Here is a 21,214-nt window from a genome sequence, read left to right as displayed (position 1 = left end):
CCCTGATCCGTCCCGAAAACACGAGTGCGCATGCGCACGTTTTACGTCATCACCTACTCTCCACCTCGCGCCACCTATCACTGTCATCACCTGCTCTCCACCGATCACTGTTCCTCCTGCACCATGCCACACCAGACATGTCCGCCGCCGGCCTCGAGCTCCTGGGGGCCGGCAGCGCTGTGCTGAGGTCCCGCCTCCCGCTTCTGCACTACACGGCGCCGCCAGACCCGGCCCTACACTGAGATCCGCGATCGGGTTGCCATGGAAACCCTGCCGCAGCCTTGCAGCTAGGTAGGGGGACAACAATCGTGCTTATGTTCAAGCCGCCGCCACGACTCCCCTCTCGAATCGCACCAGGATCGAGAGAGGAGCTGCGGCGGGGGCTTGAGCATAAGCGCCATTGTTGTCCCCCTACCTAGCCGCGAGGCTGCGGCTGCCTTCCTCACCCGGCTCACATTGAATCCAAGTAAACAACCGAGGCTGCCTAAAGAAACAAAGTTTCACGGTGCTTGGCCCGCAAAACAATTCCCACCGTTCCTTCCCTTCCTCCATCAGGTACAGTTCACCTCCGCCTAAGTTAAAAGGAGTTGCTTTGAAATTGGAGCCCTGCCGCCACCGTAACACATTCCCTCTGCCGTGGTCCCATATGTCAGAGAAGGGGCGGGACCAAGGCAGAGGGGAACGTGCTACAGCAGTGGCAGGCCTCCGATTTCGACGCGGCTCCTTTTAACATTGGTGGATTCACTGCACCTGATGGAGGGAGGGAAGGAAAGGTGGTTGGGCGCTGTTGAGCCCCTCTTTAGCCTTAGACCCTCTCCTAACTGCTCCCTCCTGTCTCAGACCACTGGGGGGAGGTGCCTGTCTTCAGCTGCAGGGATGGAGGGAGGGAAGAAGAAAGAAGGGGCCCTGGCAAGCGAGTTATCAAAAGCCAACCATAGTCTGGGACCCCTACATGATATGAATAATGACCAGACAACAAAAGGTAAGAAAAATAATTTTATTTTCTGTTTTGTGATTACAATATGTCAGATTTGAAATGTGTCTTGAGGGAGGCTTCCGCCGCGGCTTTGGACAGAGGGGTACCATTTTCGTGGGAGCCGGCCTTCGGAGAGGCTTGGGACACGGGGACGGATGCGGGAGGGGCTGCCCCTGCGAAGGGCTTTGGTGGGGGAGCCAGCCAGACCATAAGTGTGGGGACGTTGTAAGTGCGGATTGGTCAAGGAGCCGCCGCTGCTGAAGCTTTGAAATTGCTCTCCCACTGTCACTCCCTCCCGCCCCGGCTCTGCCTCTGCCCCTGCCCAGGTTCAAAAGCAGGAGACATCTAGCACCCGTTAATCTAACGGGCTTAAACACTAGTATTACAATAAAAACCTTACCCTGTTCTGAATATTGATATCTGGCATAATCTTAATAAACCCAACCCAGGTTTTGTCATTAGCGGCAATGCTTCTGCTTTTACTGCAACCAGGGAGCGAAACTGCAGAAGTTGTTAAGACTAATACTAAGCTGAGCAGGAGGAGTACTCCGAACATATTTCTGCCAGTGCAGTGGCATACCTAGGGTATGTGGCACCCGGGGCCCATCATTTTTTGACCCCCCCCCCAATGTAAAAAAATATTTTTTTGTAATGACCATGAAACGGAATAAATGGTCAGAATAGAAACAGGCAGTGAAAATTTTCTTATATTCCAAACATAACATAACATAAATTATGTCTGAATTGTCATGACATCAGAAGCACATATGGAGTAGTTGCAGGTGATGCTTGGGACAGTTCTGATTGTGTTAGTTCGGTTTTATGTGTTTTTTGAATAGAAGGGTTTTTATTTCTTTTTGAAGGTTTTGCAGTCTGTGGTCGATGTCAATTGGTTGTAGAGTTGGGGGTCGAGTGTTGCAGCTCGAATGGCTAGGAGGTTGTCGAACAGTTTTTTTCTTTTGACGTTTTTGGTTGGAGGGTGTGTGAATGGTGCGTGAGTTCTCCTATGTCTGTTTGAAGTGGATTGAATTATTTAGCTGAAGAAATTAGTTACCCCCTCATCCCACACACATTAATTCTCTTCCATTTTTGTTCCCATTATAAAAAACATTGATAAGTTCCCAGAAAAAAAATACATTAAAATAAGAAGTGAAAACAAAGGCCCCTACAGATGAGAACATAACATAAGAATAGCCTAACTGGGTCAGACCAATGGTCCATCATGCCCAGTAGCCCATTCTCATGGTAGCCAATCCAGGTCACTAGTACCTGGTCAAAACCCAAAGAGTAGCAACATTCCATGCTACCGATCCAGGGCAAGCAGACACTTCCCCCATGTCTTAATAACAGATTATGGACTTTTCCTCCAGGAATTTGTCCAAATCTTTCTTAAAACCAGCTACACTATCTGCTTTTACCATAACTTCTGGCCACTTCATTTTTAAGTTTAGATCTTTCCTTTCAAACAGAGACCTTGCTAGATGTCAAATACAGCACAAGGTAACTTCACATGGACTTAGCTGTGCAGGAAATGTGAATCTCCTCATACACCCACCATATAGTGCAAAAATGTGCAAAGGTCTGTTTCTTTCTTTCGATCACTACATAGCCTAATGCCACACAAGCAGCGCTGTTACAAACATATTCTGTAGGTCAATGCTAAGGATAACAAAGTTTCCTTCCTTGGACCAGAAGGAGATAAACCACTGGAAGAGATCCCAAAACAACACCCAAAGACCCACTCAGTGTGTGAACCAGTTGAGTGGAGTGGACTAACTGGGGGGTGGAAATGGGCCCGGAGTTTGCTCAGCAGAATTTCCCAGACCACCTCTTCCTCTCAACACATTGACACGCTGCCACCACCACCACTAGAAACACCTCACTGGGTAGGCCAGCTATGCTATAAACTTTATAAAACACATTATTATATTTTCTTATAAAGCACATATTTTAACTGAACTCTCTGACATCCTCAGCCTTTCCATTCACAAAAATAGAAGGAAGAAAAGTTCCCATTTCCTGCTATTTCATGTCCCCGGCCTATACAATATTTTTTTTCTGCAGACCCTTCAAAAGTCTGACCAAATCCTCGTTTCACTTGCATTATAAAGTACTGAGGATGCCATCTCTCCCCAATCCCAGGTCCTAAAGTCTAAGACAGTAGCGCAAACTAATGCTGCCAGATTCAGGAAAAAAAATTTCGATTCGATTCAGCCTATTGAATTGGTTTTTCAATTCGATTTTCCTGCCCAGTTGGGTGATTTTTTTCAAAACTCCTGGTGGGTTTTTATAGCTTTTTCACCCCCTTTGGCTTCTCCTAACCACACTGGCGCTGTGGTGTAAATAAAATAAAGAAACAAAAAGGACTTTTCCTCTCTCTGTTAAATCCTAGCTCACGTTTGCAGTCCAACACCAGCTCTGTCAGGATATACATTTCAAATCTGACATATTATAATCACAAAACAGAAAATAAAATTAATTTTTCTACCTTTTGTTGTCTGGTTATATTTCAAATCTTGTTGGTCCAAGGCTCTGGTTTTCTTCTGATAACTTGCTTGCCAGGGTCTCCTTCTTTCTTCTTTCTGCGTGCTAACCATCCATCTGCCAACTCTGTCCTCCCTTTCCATTTCCCTTCCCTCCCCAGGAAGTCTGGTATCTTTTCTTTTTTTCATCTCCCTCCACAGATCCACCTTTTCTTAACTACCCTTTCATCCGGCATCTCTCCCTCCTTCCCCACCACCCCAGAGTCCACCATCTCTCCCTTTCTTTTCCCAATTACCCTCCTATCCAGTATCTCTATCCCTCCTCCACACCATCCCTTGTGTCCAATTTCTCTCCCTTTCAGTTCCTTCCCTCCCTAAATCCCATGGTCCATCATTTCTCTCCCTCTCCTCTATTTTCAGACCCATTATTTCTTCATCCCCCCCCCCCAAAGTTTGGCATATGCACGTCTCTTTGAACACCCCCTTCCCTCTGTGTACTTCTAAACCAGGGTCCCCCCCAAAGGCCTGTGCCCCCTTAAAGGTCTGCCTGTCCCCCCTTGAAGGCCTGCACCCCCCTTGAAGGCATGTCCCACCCCCTTGTAGGCCTGTCCCCCCCCTTGAAGGCCTGTCCCTCCCCTTGTAGGCCTGTCCCCCCACCTTGAAGACCTGCCTGCCTGTCCCCCCCTTGAAGGCCTGTCCCCCCCTTGAAGGCCTGCACCCCCCCGAAGGCCTGTCCCCCCCCCCTTGAAGGCCTGTCCCACCCCCTTGTAGGCCTGTCCCCCCCCCTTGTAGGCCTGTCCCCCCTTGAAGGCCTGCCTGCCTGTCCCCCCCTTGAAGGCCTGTCCCCCCTTGAAGGCCTGTCCCCCCTTGAAGGCCTGCACTCCCCCCGAAGGCCTGTCCCACCCCCTTGTAGGCCTGTCCCACCCCCTTGTAGGCCTGCCCACCCCCTTGTAGGCCTGTCCCCCCTTGTAGACCTGTCCCCCCTTGAAGGCCTGCCTGCCCCCCCCTTGAAGGCCTGTCCCTCCCCCTTGAAGGTCTGCACCACCCCCCCGAAGGCCTGTCCCCCCCCCTTGAAGGCCTGCCTGCCTGTCACCCCCTTCCCCCTTGAATGCCTGCCTGCCTGCCCACCCGCCCCACCCCGAAGGACCGCTCGCCCCCCTGGCCTCCCCACACCACCTATGAAGCAGCACTACCTATGCTCCCGGCCTTGCTGTTCAGTCCCCACCACCACCACCACCCCCGAAGGACCGCTCGCGTCAGCTATCCCTGCGCTGCTTCCTGCGCCGCATTCCCGCCCCTCCTCTGACGTCAGAGGAGGGGCGGGACCGCGGCGCAGGAAGCAGCGCCCAAGCAGCTTAGGGATAGCTGACCTCGCGATCCTGCTGCTTGCTGCTTCACAGGTGGTGCAGGAAGGTCAGTGGGGCGAGCGGTCCTTCGGGGGTGTGGGGGGACTGAACGGCAAGGCCGGGAGCACCCCTTCAGGGCTGGCACCCGGGGCGGACCGCCCCTCCCGCCCCCCCCTTGGTACGCCACTGTGCCAGTGGGTTGTGGTGCTTTGATACTAGTTTTTTCAATCAAGAGGGACAGGCAGGTTCCATTGATTCCTACAGAACTTACCTGCTCCTCACTATTGAAATTGTGATAGTAAAACCGCACCCCCCCCCCCACACACACACACTAGCAGGACTGTAAGTGACAGACTCCTACTCAGCATAGAGGAAATAGTGCTAATAATCAGTACTTTATAAGATCAAGGGAGCCAATCACATCAGTGTTAGGCAACTAAGGCCCTCTTTTACTAAGGTGCGCTAACCGATTAGCGCTAAATGCTAATGCGGTGCATATTAGTCTATGGACGCATTAATGTTTAGTGCATGCTAATCGGTTAGCGCACCTTAGTAAAAGGGGGGTAAATATATATTAGGAGAACAAACAACAAACCTAATTTAGTTTTAGGAGCCAAATTAGGTGCCATTTTTAACATATGGCTTAGGAAACTAAGTTCAATTGAAAATAGATAAATTAGGCACCTAGATTTATTTGTAAGCACAGTGAGGCAGTCTATGGACCCTTCACTAAGCACTATATTCCTCTCATCGCAGGATATATTGGAGGTGGCAAGAATAATGAATGAACTGAAGCATTAGTCTCCCCATAGGTATGGCCAGGGGATTGGTGGTATAGTCTAGAGCAGTGTTTTTCAACCTTTTTACACCTATGGACCAGCAGAAATAAAAGAATTATTCTGTGGACCGGCATCGGTCTGTGGACTGGCAGTTGAAGAACACTGGGCTAAGTCGTGGGCCAGACCCCGCCCATCTCTACCCAATCTCCACCCCAGACCCCGCCCCATAATAGTACTAATTGCACCTTGCACATCCCGTGCCACATCTGGAAGCCTTCCCTCTGACGTTGCTTCCGGTTCAGGCGCAGGATGCCCGTAGGAGCCACTGCCCGTGGCTTTGTGCACTGAATCAGTTAGGAAGAGGGAGCTGGCTCGCAGATATCGCTGCATCGATCGCACCGTGGACTGGCAGTTGAAGAACACTGTTTTTGGCCTGATGCAAGTACTGGCCCTGTGGACCGGCAGGAAATTTCTGTGGACTGGCACTGGTCCATGGACCGGTGGTTGAAGAACACTGATCTAGAGGATTGGCTAAACACCTGAGAGAAACTTCTGGAAATTCTGGAAGTCACAGAAAAGAGTCTGGAGATGAGAGAGATTTGCATATAATGGAAATGACAGGCATGCAAATCTGCTCCATGCATATTCATTAGGGCTAGCCTGAAAACCCGATTGGCCTGGTGGTCCTCCAGGACAGGGTTGGGAACCACTGACCTAGAGGGTATACAGAGAATATAGAGAAAGATCAGGACCCTCTTGGGCAAATATTTAAAACTACTTATGTAGTCAGCACAGGGTGTCAATTGCATATAAGTTTATTTTAAATTTGCATATACAGTGGAACCTTGGTTTACGAGCATAATTCGTTCCAGAAGCATGCTCGTAAACCAAGTTACTCGTATATCAAAGCGAGTTTCCCCATAGGAATGAATGGAAACTCGCTTTGATTCGTTCTACCTCCTCCTCCCCCCCTGAGGCTACTGGCGCTGCTCCATCCCCCCCTCCCCCCGCTCTAATCAGCATCGCACCCCCCTGAACCGGCATCACAAACCCCCCCGCGAACGCTCCCCCCACGAGAACCGCATCGCACCCCCGCGGTGGAAGCGGCATCCACCCGCCCTCCCAAACATGCTCTTTACCCCATCTGCTGCTTGTGCGAGTGAAAGAAAGCTCCCGCCTCTTGCCTGGGTTGGGCCTTGAGTATCTGCGCATGCTCAAGGCTTTCTGGCTCTCGTTCTCTCGGAGAGAACGAGATTTCGGAGAGAATGAGATCCAAAAGGCCTTGAGCATGTGCAGATGCTCAAGGTCCAGCCCAGGCAAGAGGCGGGAGCATTCTTTCACTCGCACAAGCAGCAGATGGGGTAAGGAGCATGTTTGTGAGGGAGGGAGGGCGGATGCTGCTTTCATCAGGGTGTGATGCGATTCTCGCGGGGGGGGGGGGGTTGCGATGCCGGTTCGGGGGGTGCGATGCCTATTAGAGTGGGGGGAGAGGGTGATGGAGCAGCGGGGGGGAGGTGCTCGTGTATCAGAACATGCTCGGTTTGTGAGACAAAAGTTTGCTGTGTTTTGCTCGTCTTGCAAAACACTCGCACACTGGGTTACTCGCAAATCAATGTTTCATTGTATATTTTGACCATGCGCTATGTTAAATGGCCAGAATTTATGTGCTTCATTTGGTGGAGGATTTAGGGTGGGATGTAGAGAGTGGCAGGTATAACTTTACTGCTACTGAATATACATATAACTTTAGATGGATAATTTATGTTTTTTTTTATTATGTTTATTAAAAATTTTATATACTGCATAATAGCCAGCAAAGGATCCAAGCAGTTTACAATTTATCCATTTAAAGTTATATATAGGCCCACTGCTGACCTTGATTCTATAAATGATGCCTACTGGTAGGCACCTAGATCGGGACACCTTCTGATGTAGGTGCCTAACTTAATTTTTTTAATTGTTTAATTGGCACTGATAATTGACAGTGTCATTAAAAACAGATTAAAAAACAATTAGCAAAAAATTAATTTTCTGGTAGAAGCCTACATTGGTAGGCGCCATGTAGGCATCTACACCAAGGTGCATACTGATGCCTAGCAGTGTCTACCCAAAAAGTAGGCATGGTTAAAGGCAGGATTTGAGTATGGATTGCGTTCGGCACTAGTATACGTAAACCTCAGGCACCAGTATATTAGGCCAAGAAAACCCTGGCCTAATATACTGATGCCTAAATTGTAGACACCTACCAGTGAATAAGTTGATTTAGCTGCTGCTGGGCGTGGTTCTATAAAGGGCGCCTAACTGTGAATGACATGTGGTAGGTGTTATTTCACTAGGTGTTATTTCGCTAGGTTTATTTAAAAATTTGATATACCACCTTATCAAAATTCAAAGCAGTTTTACATAATATATAAAAACAAAGAGTAGAAAGGCATACATTAAAAACAAATTATAATTATTAAAACAGTCAAACACATAGACGAACATTAACTTACCGAAACAAAATGAAAAAGGGTAGAATACATTTGTGTAATGAAAAAGAGAGGGAGAAGGATCAAAACAAAAGGGAGGGAACAAAAAATAAATAATCTAGCACTTTGTAGAAAAGATTAAAATGAATAAGAAAAGCAAGGAGCGAAGTTCCATTACAGTCCTTAAAAGGACTATTATACTCCAAATGTGTCTTTAAAAAGAAAGGCCTTCAAGCTACTTTTAAATTTATCAACTGATGAACTTTCTCTTATATAAGCAGGCCCCCTGTGCCCATCTACCACTCTGCTCTTTGGAATTTTTACCTAAGTCTGATATCCAGCAAAGATATCATTCTGAAAACACCACCAGATATTTGAAGCATCTTTCTGATTACTTTACTAGACATGCACCTTAGGTTCTGAAGGTATATCCTTCCTGCTGTTGGACAATCCATGCTAGGGTTTAAAAAGGCGAGTCAGGACTAAGCTATGGTATCGAGCTGCGCTCCCTTGTCGGTTGTATAGAGCATTACTTCTCAACCCTTTCCTGGAGGCAAACCTAGAGCTCCTTTTACTAAGCTGCGTTAGGTCATTAACGTGCGGATAGCGTGCGCTACAATGTCGCGTACGCTGGACGCTAATGCCAGCATAGAACTGGAATTAGTTCTAGCCGCGTAGCGCTAAAAACGCTAGCGCTAAGCTAAAAACACTAGTGCACCTTAGTAAAAGGAGCCCCTAATCACTTGGGTTTTCAGGATTACTAGAACGAATATTTATGAGATAGATTTGCATCCAGTTGGTCTCCAGGCATATGCAGATTAATCTCATGCATTGGTCTAGAAGTGTATGGGGGTGGGGGAGAGGAAGTTACAGAGAAACTGAGCTTTTTAAAATATGGGCCTCATTCCTAGCAGGTGCTCTTAAAAACAGATTTTACCCATTCCTTACCACTCTGAAGGTCAATATATCATAAGATCATATAATTTGAAACCTCTAACTTAGATGTTTTCATACCACCTTGGGTGAATCTCTTCATATAGGTGTTCAATAAATCCAAATAAATATCATATGTACATTCATTGACACTATCCATTTACGTATGCTACTGAATATCCGTGTGTAACTTGAAACAACTAAGCTGGATGTTTCAAGATATATATGCTATTTGTGCAGGCCAGCTGCATGTTGATTATACGAGTATGTTTAGTGCAATCCCTTATTCTGAGTCAACTCGACTATTGTAACATCGCCTACTTGGCACTCCCCCAGAAGTACATGCGGCGATTGCAACTAGCTCAAAATACAGCGGTTAGACTACTTTGTGGACTAAAGAAGTTTGATCATGTGACACCTTCCTATCGACTTTTACACTGGCTACCGATGGAGGCACGTGTGAAATTCAGTTTGGTTGTTTTTGCTTTAAGGTACTTTATGGCTTAACCCCTAAATACATAACAGACCTTTTCTTTTTCTCAACCAACAGACACAAGCGAAGCTCACACCTGAACTTCGTTTCTCCACCGGTTAGAGGTTGTAAATTTAAAAGTCATCGTCAACATCTTCTAGCACATCAAGCAGCATTATGATCTTGAACAATTGCTTGTGCCTACTACCTATGGAGAATTCAGGAAACGCCTGAAAACACATCTATTCCTGAAATACTTAGGAAACCAACCTATTCAATCTTAGTCCTTAACAACCGAGTGCAAGAACCACCTGTCGCTAAATCTGTACTTTGTTTATTCACCCAATCTGTAACATTTCTAATCATTGTAAACCGCATAGAACTTCACGGTCCTGCGGTATATAAACTGTTATTATTATTATTATTGAAAATCACCATATCAATTGTTGCCGTGAATTGATGGCATGGAATGCTGCTGCTGCTATTTTGAGATTTTGCCAGATACTTGTGACTGGGATTAGCCTCTGAACATAAGAACATAAGAATTACCACTGCTGGGTCAGACCAGTGGCCCATTGTGCCCAGCAGTCCACTCACACAGCGGCCCTTAGGTCAAAGACCAGTGCCCTAACTGAGACTAACCTTACCTGCAGGATACTGGGCTAGATGGACTATTCTTATGTTCTTATGCCCCAAATCCCATACCCTTCTTGGAGAGATAGCCTCCAACTACATGACTGTTTTGAATATCAACCTCAGTATAACCTGATTAGAGTGGAACCAGCCAAAAGGTGGTATAAATGTCAGAGCAATTTATTCAAAAGATGGCACTATTGCTATTTCTGTGTGAGTGATGCCACCCATCTTAGGCAGTGATAAATGTTTGGAACAATTTGGACACCATTTGAGTTTCTGGACAATTTTAGTTTAACAAGTTGACAGCTATAGAATAATTTCTTTATCCCTGATGTAGGTATTTTCTGCCAAATCACAGTTATGCTATGTCATTTTTGTTATGTTAGGACATTTGCACTCTCTGTTGATTAGTTCTGCATTTTTTCCTTCAATATTATCTGTAGGATTTATTCTTCTTTCTTTGCATTACTGATTAGAGGAGCAACATGTATTTAGTGGAAGATCTAAGGGGTTCCTGCAGTAGGAAAATCGTCTCTCTACCCACCACATCTCGTTCTGAGGTCTGCACCTGGCAAACCAGGACACTTTAACAGCAGTTATATGAGTACAGTGACTGTCTAGATGGCCTGTGTGGGTGGTTGGTATCAGGAACTGGCATAGTGGTTAGAGCTACAGCCTCAGCACCATGAGCTTGTGAGTTCAAACCCCATGCTGCTCCTTGTAGTAGGAAAAGGAAGGTGATAATGCCGTTGTGTAAGTTTCTGGTGAGGCCCCAGCTGGAATATTGTGTGCAATTTTGAAGACCGCACCTTCAAAAAGGTGGTCACTTAATCCTCCAGTGCCCCAGGTACATTAGATAGATTGTGAGCCCAATGGGACAGATAGGGAAAAATGCCTGAGTAACTGATTTGTAACCTGTTCTGAGCTACTTTGGGAGGACAGGCTAAAAAAAATTGAATAAATAAATAATGCTCTTGTAGGTAGCTCAATGTTAACAGATCATGGAGGATTAAAGACTAAGGGATAGATTCAATAAAAGGTGCCAGTTCTTTGGTGCAAAAAAATTGAGTGCTATGTAAGTATTCTGCAACTGTGAAGTTGGGCACAGAAACCATTATAGAATACTAGTCAGTATTTGAGTGCCCAACTTTAGGCCCTTACTACCTAAATACTGTCAGTTACGCTTGCTCCCCTTCTTGATTCATTCTCTCTTAATACATTAATTCATTCCTTAGTAATCTCAAAATTAGATTACTGTAACTCTTTATTAAAAGGGGCTTACCAAAAGGATATAAGACGTCTTCAACTCATTCAAAATACTGCAATAAAGATTATTTCAGGCTCAAAAAAGTTTGATCATGTCACTCCCTTATTACAAAATGCTCACTGGTTGCCTATATCTTACAGGATTACTTACAAAATAGCTCTCTTAGTCTTTAAGACATTAAAAACCAATACTCCTGCTTTTATAGATAGGCTCCTGATTCCATATAGTTCGTCCAGAGTTCTCAGATCAGCTTCACAATCTACTTTAAATGTTCCCTCTTTAAAAGTTATCGGAACCCGCCGTGCTTCAATTTTCTCCGTTACTGCACCTATGTTATGGAACTCTCTCCCTTTGTACTTAAGATTAGAACAAGATTTGCAAATATTTAAAAAGAACTTAAAGTGTCTTCTTTTTAAAGAAGCCTTTGACTGACAGTTTACTTTTACAATATTATCAGTTAATTTCTTTTCCCTTAAATATTGACTATAAACACTCATTCTTACGACCTTTCTTGATCTCTTATTCTTTCCCTTTATTTCCCTTATTTGTTTCCCTTTTATGTACCTTTTTAACAAATATTGTATTTCTTCCCCGCTTTCCCATTGTTTCCAGTTTTCTTCTTGTCTAAAGGATGTAACCCTTGTTCGTTTAGTAGAATATTATGTATAAGTGAGTCCATTTTAAATTCTGTTTTATTTTATGTAAAACGCTTTGAAATTGGAAAAGCGTTTAATCAAACAATTTAATAAACTTGAAACTTGATATAAACTTTCGGCTATTTAAATGGCTATTTAATGATGCTATGTAATGCTATTTAATGGTCATTTGAAAATAATGAATTCCTTTATTTCTGACTTGGATTAGATCTGAACCAGTGACGTAAATGATGTGTCCACACACCAGTCTAGTTACATTTCGATTTAAGTTAGCCAATCAAAGCAAGAAGCACTTTTAACATTTCATAGCAACTGAAAAGCATCCCAGCAAATCAACATAAAGAGTTAAAATAATCAGGTCTTTCCTGGAAGAGGGCAGATGAAAGTTACCTTCTAAAGTATAATTGGTCCTTTTTTCCTCGACTGCCATCAAATTCATATCTAATGAACTAGTACCCCACTCAATCACAAAGCAGGGGCGACGAAAAAGGGGGCTCCAGGTGAGAAAAATATTTTTCTCTTGAACTGTGGCATTGATTTGTTTTAATTGCTCTGGAAAAAGTAAATAATGGTGTTATTGCACAACAGTAAAATAAAGATAGACATTGTCAACATACTTGATAATACAAAATCACCCCAATGTAAGCAAAAAAATTTCTTACAAAAGCTACAAAACTGGTGCTTAAAGGGACACAGAATAGAAGCAGAGAAAACTCAAATATATCAAAGAAGGTTAAATATTAAATGTTTAAATATTTAAACAGTGGTGTACCTAGCATATGTGACACCCGGGGCCCATCATTTTTTTGACACTCCCCCCTCCCATCTGTATGAAAAACATGATTTTTAGTAATAATCCACACGTCACGCAAGAGTGTACCTAGAAAAGGCAGCATCAGCATTTTACATACTACAGTGAGCAGTACAACATCAATATACCATAGTAAAACTAAACAAGCCAGACTAGTACAGATCAATCCTGCACAGTCAATCCTAACAGAAAACCATGTCTTATTTTATTGAGAAAATTCAGTTAAAAATAAATGATTATTTTCAAATAAATAATACGGAAGATATCTCAGTGGAGACTTTATGGGATGCTTTTAAGGCAACCATAAGAGGCCAAATTATTTCTTTTTCGGCGTATACTAAAAAAAACAAATTAAATATCAATTTTCTAGGTTAGAACAAGAAATTAAGATATTGGAATCAAAATTAAAGGATAAATGGGAATATTCTATTTTACAAGATCTTTTGAAAGCTAAAGGGAAATATAATGAGATTTCTTCTACAATGATAAGGAAAGATTTATTTTCTCAACAAGCATTGTATTATGCAAATTCAAATAAGGCAGGAAGATTACTGGCAAATTATTTAAAAACAAAAAAAACGAAAAACAAATGTAGTGGCGATAAAAGATGAAAAAGGAAATTCTTGTATACAAATTGATTCTATTTTAAAACAATTTTTACAATTTTATAAAGATTTGTATTCTTCTGAGCCTTATTTAGATAAAGAAAAAGATGGATTGGAATTTTTAAATTTAATCAAGGGGCCGAAAGTTCCTGAGCATATAAAAGAAAGTTTAGAAAAGCCAATATCAATTAAAGAATTGCAAGCAGCATTGAAGTCCCTTAGAGTTGGATCCGCTCCAGGTGGAGATGGTTTTATAGTAGAGTTTTATAAATCATTCCAAATTACACTATTACCATATTTACTAAATTTATATCAGAATCAACTAACTAATGGTTGTATTACAGGTACCATGGCAGAATCATTAACTATAGTCTTGCCAAAGCCAAATAAAGATCCCACTCTGGTTTCAAATTACAAGCCTATTTCTTTAATTAATGTTGATGGAAAACTTTTAGCTAAAACTTTAGTAATACGTTTGGGTAAAGCTCTCCCTTTTATTATTGGAATGCACCAAACTGGATTCGTTGCTCAAAGACATTCTTCTAATAACACTAGGCTTGCCTTGCATATGTTGAATTTATCAAAAGCTTTAAATGATCCGGCTTTTTCTATATCCCTTGATGCAGAGAAGGCCTTTGATCGTGTTGAATGGACCTTCATGTATCAAGCGTTGGAATGGTTTGGTATTGGTTCAGGATTTATACAAATGATTCAAACATTGAATAGCTCCCCTGTTGCTAAATTGTATATTAATAATAATTTCTCAGATGGCTTTAGGTTGCAGAGGGGGGTTAGATAAGGCTGGCCTTTATCTCCTCTGCTTTTTGATATTGTTTTGGAACCCCTGTTACTAGCTATTCAGCAAGCAGATGAGATTCAGGGTATTCCTCGTAGAGATCGGGAATATAAGGTCTCGGCTTACGCAGATGATATATTGTTCTATTTGAGAAATCCTGAGACAACCATTCCTTGCTTACTTAAAATGATTGAGAAATTTGGAAAATTTTCAGGTTACAAGATAAATTGGAGTAAAACAGAAATTCTTCCACTCAATGTCCATTGTACAAAAGGTTTGTTTGATTCATTTCCCTTTCTATGGAGGGAAGATGGAATAAAATATTTAGGCATTTGGATTAAAAATACAATGGAAGAAACAATAAAAATAAATGAAAAATCGTTATTACAGAAGGTCACAGAAATGTGTGAGCAATGGAATCCTTTACATCTTTCATGGTGGGGGAGAGTCCAAACTATTAAGAAGATGATCTTGCCTGTGGTTTGTTATCAGATGGGTATGTTGCCGGTTTATTTTCAAGGGTCCTTTTATAAAAAATTAAATAGTATTCTCATAAAATTTATTTGGCTGGGTAAAACTACCAGAGCCTTGGTATCTTTAGAAAGGCCAATTTCAGAGGGAGGGGTAAATTTTCCCAATTTTTATAGGTATCATCAAGCCTATATTTTGCGCCAGGGTATGTATTGGGTCCTATAAATCAATATATGTTATGTAGGAACCAGAGAGAACAAACTACATCAAAATATAATAACTCCCTGTGAAAAACACTCTGTCTGTTAGAATATGAATCAGTGGTCAGTGCTCAATACACTAACCCAATCTCTAAATCAGATAAAATATAAACTAATTTGTTTCTTTTATAAGAGGTAGGCCGATGAGGTTGTTTCCCTTTCTAATAATAATAATAATAATAACAGTTTATATACCGCAGGACCGTGAAGTTCTATGCGGTTTACAATGAATTAGAAAGATTCTATGAATTAGAATGAATTACAATGAATTAGAAAGATTCAATGCAGTTTACAATGAATTAGAAGATTCTACAAATTGAATGGAACATTCATAGCTAGAGATTAGTGCAGCTGATAAGCAGATTGCTGGCAGCACACGGGGATCTGAGGCCCCTCCTCTTATAAATGAAACAAATTAGTTTATACTTTATCTGTATATGTATTGGGTCCTCCCAGAGCTTATGGAAAAACTCCCAGATTGGTTGTGGCTTGAATGGCAACTCATGTCTCCTTTGCGCCTTTGTCATGTGCTCAGTATCAAAATGCCTAGTTACAGTAAAGATAACAGAATATTAGCTGATACATGGAAAACATTGTGTTATGTAAGTAATTTAACAACAATTCCAATTCACAAATCTACAAATCAATCTATATGGCTGAACTCCAAGATTCAAATTGGCGGAGAAAGGCTCGCCTGGAAGCATTGGATGATAGCAGGAATACGTTTATTAGATGATGTTATCTCTAATGGTAAAATGTTTGAATTTTCACAGTTGCAACATAAATATGGTCTTAGTAAATCAGAATATTTTAGATGGTTGCAACTGAAGCAGGCCATTCAGGTGGGGTTCCCTGAATGGAAAAACCTTAGTAATCATTTTAGTATGGAGTTCTTATGCTTTCAGGCGGACTTCTTGGTCACCAGGCCACCCAGTGGTATAAATTGCTGACTGGATTTATTAAAAAGAAACTAAACACTGGTCTGAGAGACATTTGGAGTATTGCATCTCAATGGCCATGAATTTGGACTTGGAGGATGAGATGTACAGTGTCGGCATCTATGAGACAAACTTGTTTTTTTCTGTTACATAGAGCATTATGGACCCCTGTTCGATTACAAAAATTGGATAGCTCTAAGTCTAATAAATGTTGGCACTGTCATCTCGAAGCAGGGACTTTAGATCATTTATTATTCTATTGTCCATTTATTATGAATTTCTGGAAATCAATTTGGGACCAAATTAATTGTTTATTAGACAACCCAGTGGCATTATCACATGATACTGTGCTATTTGGTATGGCAATGAGAGCAAAAAGTCAGATTTCTACAAACAACAAATTATTACTTATAATGACTGGGGTTGCCATTCAACAAATTACATATAATTGGAAAAATTGGAGTAGATTAAATTATAATTTCTGGTGGAATTCCTTATGTCATGTTTATAAAATGGAAAGATTTATTGCAATACAGCGCGGTTTTTTCAGGAAATTTCAGGATGTGTGGGAGCCATTTACAAAGTATTGTACCGATTAGATGACATTTTATTTTATTTTTTTTCCCTTAAATTTACAAGTTTGATTGTGAGGGGGGTAGGGGAGGGTAAATTTATTGTTACATATTGTATAAGGTATTGATTATATGAAAAGAAAGGGTGGGAAGGGTGGGAGATAAGAGCATATTATTTGTACCATTGATGATTATTAAGTGTTATATTTATTGTTAATTTGTTTGGATATATTGTTACACTTATTGTAAATTTGAAAATGAATAAAGAATTAAAAAAAAAAAAAAAAAAGAAAACCATTTTTTTCAAACACACAGAACACAGAAAACACCTTTGCTTAGTATGGAATATGTAATCTCAAACTAACTCCTCCCCTTTTACAAAACTGTAGTGTGGTTTTTAGCCACAGTGGTAACAGCTCAGACGCTCATAGAATTCTGAACATCAGAGTTGTTACCAACATGGCCGGCGCTAAAAAACGCTCTACAGTTTTGTAAAAGGGGGGATAAAACAGAAATAAGTAGACAAAGAAATTGAACCACCAAGAAGCTGGACTCTGCATACAATGCAACACCACAGAAACAGCGATGCATCTCCCCTAAAGCAAAAAAAATAAATAAAATTTTTTTCTACCTTGTCTTCTTTGGTTTCTGCTTTCCTCATCTTCTTGTCACTCTCTTCTTTTCATCCTCTGTCTACCCTCTCTCTGCCCCTTCTATATAGCATCTTCTCTCCTTGTATTCCCCTTCCAGAAACTTTATGCCTCCCCCTTCCATCTCGCATCCATCTTCTTCCCTTACCTCCTCCAATGGTCTGGCATCTCTCTTCTCTTCTTCCCTTCCCTCTCCCACACCCCCATAATCTGGCATTTCACTCTCTCCTCTCCCTTCCCCCATTTCCATCAGCATCTGCCCCCTTTCTTTCCCTCCAACCCAATTTCATCTAGTATCCTTTCCCCGCACACCAATTCCATCAGCATCTGCCCCCTTTCTTTCCCTCCAACCCAATTCCATCCAGTATGTTTCCCCCTTATGTCTCTCTCCCCTTTCCCTGCACACCAATTCCATCAGCATCTGCCCCCTTTCATTCCCTCCAACCCAATTCCATCCAGTATCCTTCCCCCTTATGTCTCTCTCCATTTTCCCTGCACACCAATTCCATCAGAATCTGCCCCCTTTCTCTTCCTCCTCCACCCTTCCATACCACCCTGACCCCCTTTCACTCCCTCCACTACCCTTCTATGCTCCTCTCTCCCTCTAAACCAGCAAGGTCCCGCGATGACTGCATCTGCTGCCTCTGCTCCAGAAGACGTTAGTGACGTCAGAATGGGTGGGCCAGCAGATGCAGGGAGTTGAGGCAAGGTCCCGCGATGACTGTGGCTGCCAGTCCACCCCCCTCCGACATCACTTACGTCTTCCAGAGCAGAGCTTGCAGACGCAGTCATCGCGGGTCCTTCCTGTACTTCAGTGAGGCTGACTCTGCTTCAGAATAAATATGGCAGCCGCGCTGAGGTGCAGGTGCCATTTAGAGCAGCACAGGAGGTTCTGGACCCAGCTGGCTGTGCACCCCTCCTAGGGCTGGCACCCAGAGCGGTCCACACACCCCACCCCGCCTTTGATACACCACTGTATTTAAATTATATGGGGTCCTTAGTGTGAGGTGTTAAGCTTCAAGGAGCAGATTATAAGAATCTGCTCAACTGCTTATAGCCAAAGGAAGAAACCCACTGGGTTCCAGCCGCACACCATCATAGGTACCTTACTGTGTGCTAATAGTGCCTTTATAGTGATTACAGTGACTACATAAACAAACACTTCAAAGCAACCTTCTTTGATATATTCTTTTTTTTAGTTCAAATATTTTTATTTCATACCTATGGAGTATGATTCCGGTGTCTCTCGGTGCTTTGAATACTTTGATATATTTGAGTTTTCTCTGCTTCCATTCTGTATCTCTTTAAACATACCTGATAGAAATAGCTATTGCTGGATTGGTGTTTTAATTTTTGACATAAGATAACATTTATAGAATTGCAGACACATGAATTGCACCAATAGGATTGCTAAGAAGAATAAAAAACAAAGGGCCTCTTTTACGTAGCCGTATAGCACAGGCCGCTGCAGTAATGGCCCCGAAACACATAGGGCTTTGGTGCCGTTGCCATGCAGCAGCTGCTAGCATGGCTTTGTAAAAGTGGGGTGGGGAGGGGGAAGAAGTAATGTATAATGTGACATAAGTTTAGTCACATTAACTTTGTTACAATATATTCATTCTTGTTGGTTAACTTGTATGTCTAACACCACAACCATAATACTGTACTTTATCAAAGGTAAGAACAAGAGGCTATTTTTATAAAACCACTAATTATGGGGTTCATAATAAAAAAAAAAACGTCTAAAAAGTGTCCTAAATGGTTACTTGGATGATCAAAAAGCCTGATCGTCCAAGTACCCATAACCAAAGCTTAGGCCTTTCCCCTGCCTCTAAACGCACAGAGAGAAAAGAGGGAAAGGTGGGCCGACCTACACCTAGGCGTGCAGCAGGTATAACCAAAACCTTAGGCAGGTTGCCTAGTCGGCACTTATATCTTTTTGACTTAGACGAAGTCAAACCAGGTCTAAGTGCCGAAAAAGGGGCCGCTGAGCTGATGGCTGCTAGCGCAATCAGTTCAGTGGCCCGGCAACCTACCCATCCACCCACCGCAACCATCGCGGCAGGAGAGATGGCTCATCTCCCCTACCGCGATGCCATCACTCCTCTACCTGAACTGCCGCGACCTGCGGCAGGAGAAATGCCCTATCTCTCCTGCTGCGGGTCGCGGCAGTTCGGGTAGAGGAGTGATGGCATCGCGGTAGGGGAGATGAGGCATCTCTCCTGCCGCGATACATCACACCCCCCCCACACACAAAACATCAGGGCAAGAGGGAGCCCAAGCCCTCCTGCCCCGTGCACCCGTGATAGCCCCCGACGACATCGGGGCAAGAGGGAGCCCAAGCTCTCTTGCCCCGTGGCACCCCTGATCTCCCTGATGACATTGGGGCAGGAGGGAGCCCAAGCCCGGCCCATGTGCTTAAGGCCCGGCCCACAGGAGGAGCCTAAGGCTCCCGGGCCTATTCTGATTGGCCCAGGCGCCTCAGGCCCTACCTGTGGGCGGGGTTTCAGCCACCTGGACCAATCCGGCCCCATTCTGGACCCAGCTGGCCTGCCGGATGGGCGGGCTTGGCACCCGTCCATCTGGCCAATGTTGAAAGGTACGGGGAAGGGTGGGGTGGGGGTGGGGGGTCGGGGGGTCAGCCGGGGGTTGTCACTGGTTGGCGGGGGGGCTGATCAGGGTTCGGGGGCAATCGTTGGGGGGAGGGGGGTTGTGTTGAGGGCAGGAAGGCCTGGGATCCCTCCTGCCCGTATTGTAGTGGGGGGTGGGGGATAGGGGGTCGCCGGGGCCAGGAGGGCTTGGGCTCCCTCCTGGCCAGATCCAGTCGGGGGGGGTTGCCGGGGCCAGGAGGGTTTGGGCTCCCTCCTGGCCCGATCATATTCGGGGGGGGGGGGTCGCCGGGGCCAGGAGGGTTTGGGCTCCCTCCTGGCCCGATTGTACTCGGCGGGGGGGTCCCGATCATCGGGGCAAGAGGACTTGGGCTCCCTCTTGCCCCAATGTTGTCGGGGGTGCAGCGGGTGCCCGGGGCAGGGGGGCTTGGGTTCCCTTGGGTGTGAGGAGCATTTTCCGAGGCAGTTTGAAGCCCAGAATGACTGCACGGGCGCAGCGAGACACTCGCGGGAAAGTGAGGTCGGCAGATTCCAAGATGGCGGATAGCCACGAGGTCCCCATGTTTACGATTCAGGAAGCGGCCATACAAGAACTCACTAAGTCCCTGACTCTTGTTATGGAAGACAAACTAGCGAAAATTCAAACTTTTATGGAGGACTTCAGGGAGACACTGGAAACGCAAGCTGGCCGGTTGCAGAGGGTGGAGGACCGAGTGGCCCAGCAAGAGGACCGTGCAGCCAACTTTGAAGAGCGCTTGAGGGTCTTAGAAACGGCAAAAACCACCTGCCTGGACAGACTGGAGGATCACGAAAACCGGAACTGCAGGAACAACTTAAGATTCATAGGCCTTCCCTCCGCTGTCCGGGATGTCGACCTGAGGACCTGCTTAGAATCATGGCTGCAGGGAAGATTGAACCTCGGCGAGACGGGGAAGCGGGTATTGATTGAGTGCGCCCATCGTGTGGGCCCCCAACGTGAGGGTGAACATCGACCCAGGCCGGTCCTTGCCCGTTTCCTTAATTTCGCCATGAAGGAACGTGTTCTCGCCTGTTTCCGACGGAGGGATGGCTTCAACTACAAGGGGCATAAGGTCCTGGTTTTTCAGGACTTCTCCCCCCAGGTGTCCTCACGCAGAAAAGCCATGGTGCCTCATTGCAATATGTTATATCAAAGAAAGATAAGGGTGTCCCTGCTCTACCCTGCCAGAGCCCGGGTCTCTTACAATAACAAGATCCACTACTTCGAGAACCCACGTGATCTGGAGAGATTCATACAGGACCTACCGGCGCCTCCACGAGTGGAACCGGAGATGGCCTAAACATGAGGACACTGCACCCTCTGGTCGAGGCTGGCTATGGCGTGTTCGGCTGCACTTATTCTGGCATGCACCCCTTAGCACTATTCTTCTGCTGCCGATAACCCTGAGAGCCAGCAGCACCGCAAGCGCTGACAAGGTTTCTACAGTGCCTGCCGGCGACATTG

The 21,214-nt window shown here is 44.4% G+C and overlaps 1 protein-coding gene across 1 annotated transcript in view; it reads right to left on the bottom strand.

The window, feature by feature from the left end:
- LOC117352633 (interleukin-6 receptor subunit beta-like) overlaps positions 1-21,214 on the bottom strand; it is a 99,370-nt gene that overhangs the window by 27,329 nt on the left and 50,827 nt on the right. Inside the window, exon 11 of the mRNA XM_033929207.1 lies at positions 12,410-12,571. Coding sequence (XP_033785098.1) covers positions 12,410-12,571 — 162 coding nt within the window. The remainder of the gene's footprint in view (positions 1-12,409; positions 12,572-21,214) is intronic.

Source organism: Geotrypetes seraphini, chromosome 1, assembly GCF_902459505.1.
Source record: "Geotrypetes seraphini chromosome 1, aGeoSer1.1, whole genome shotgun sequence".
Classification (NCBI taxonomy): domain Eukaryota; kingdom Metazoa; phylum Chordata; class Amphibia; order Gymnophiona; family Dermophiidae; genus Geotrypetes; species Geotrypetes seraphini.
Note: the sequence above shows the minus strand (reverse complement) of the source record. Positions and strands in the feature narration are given on the sequence as shown.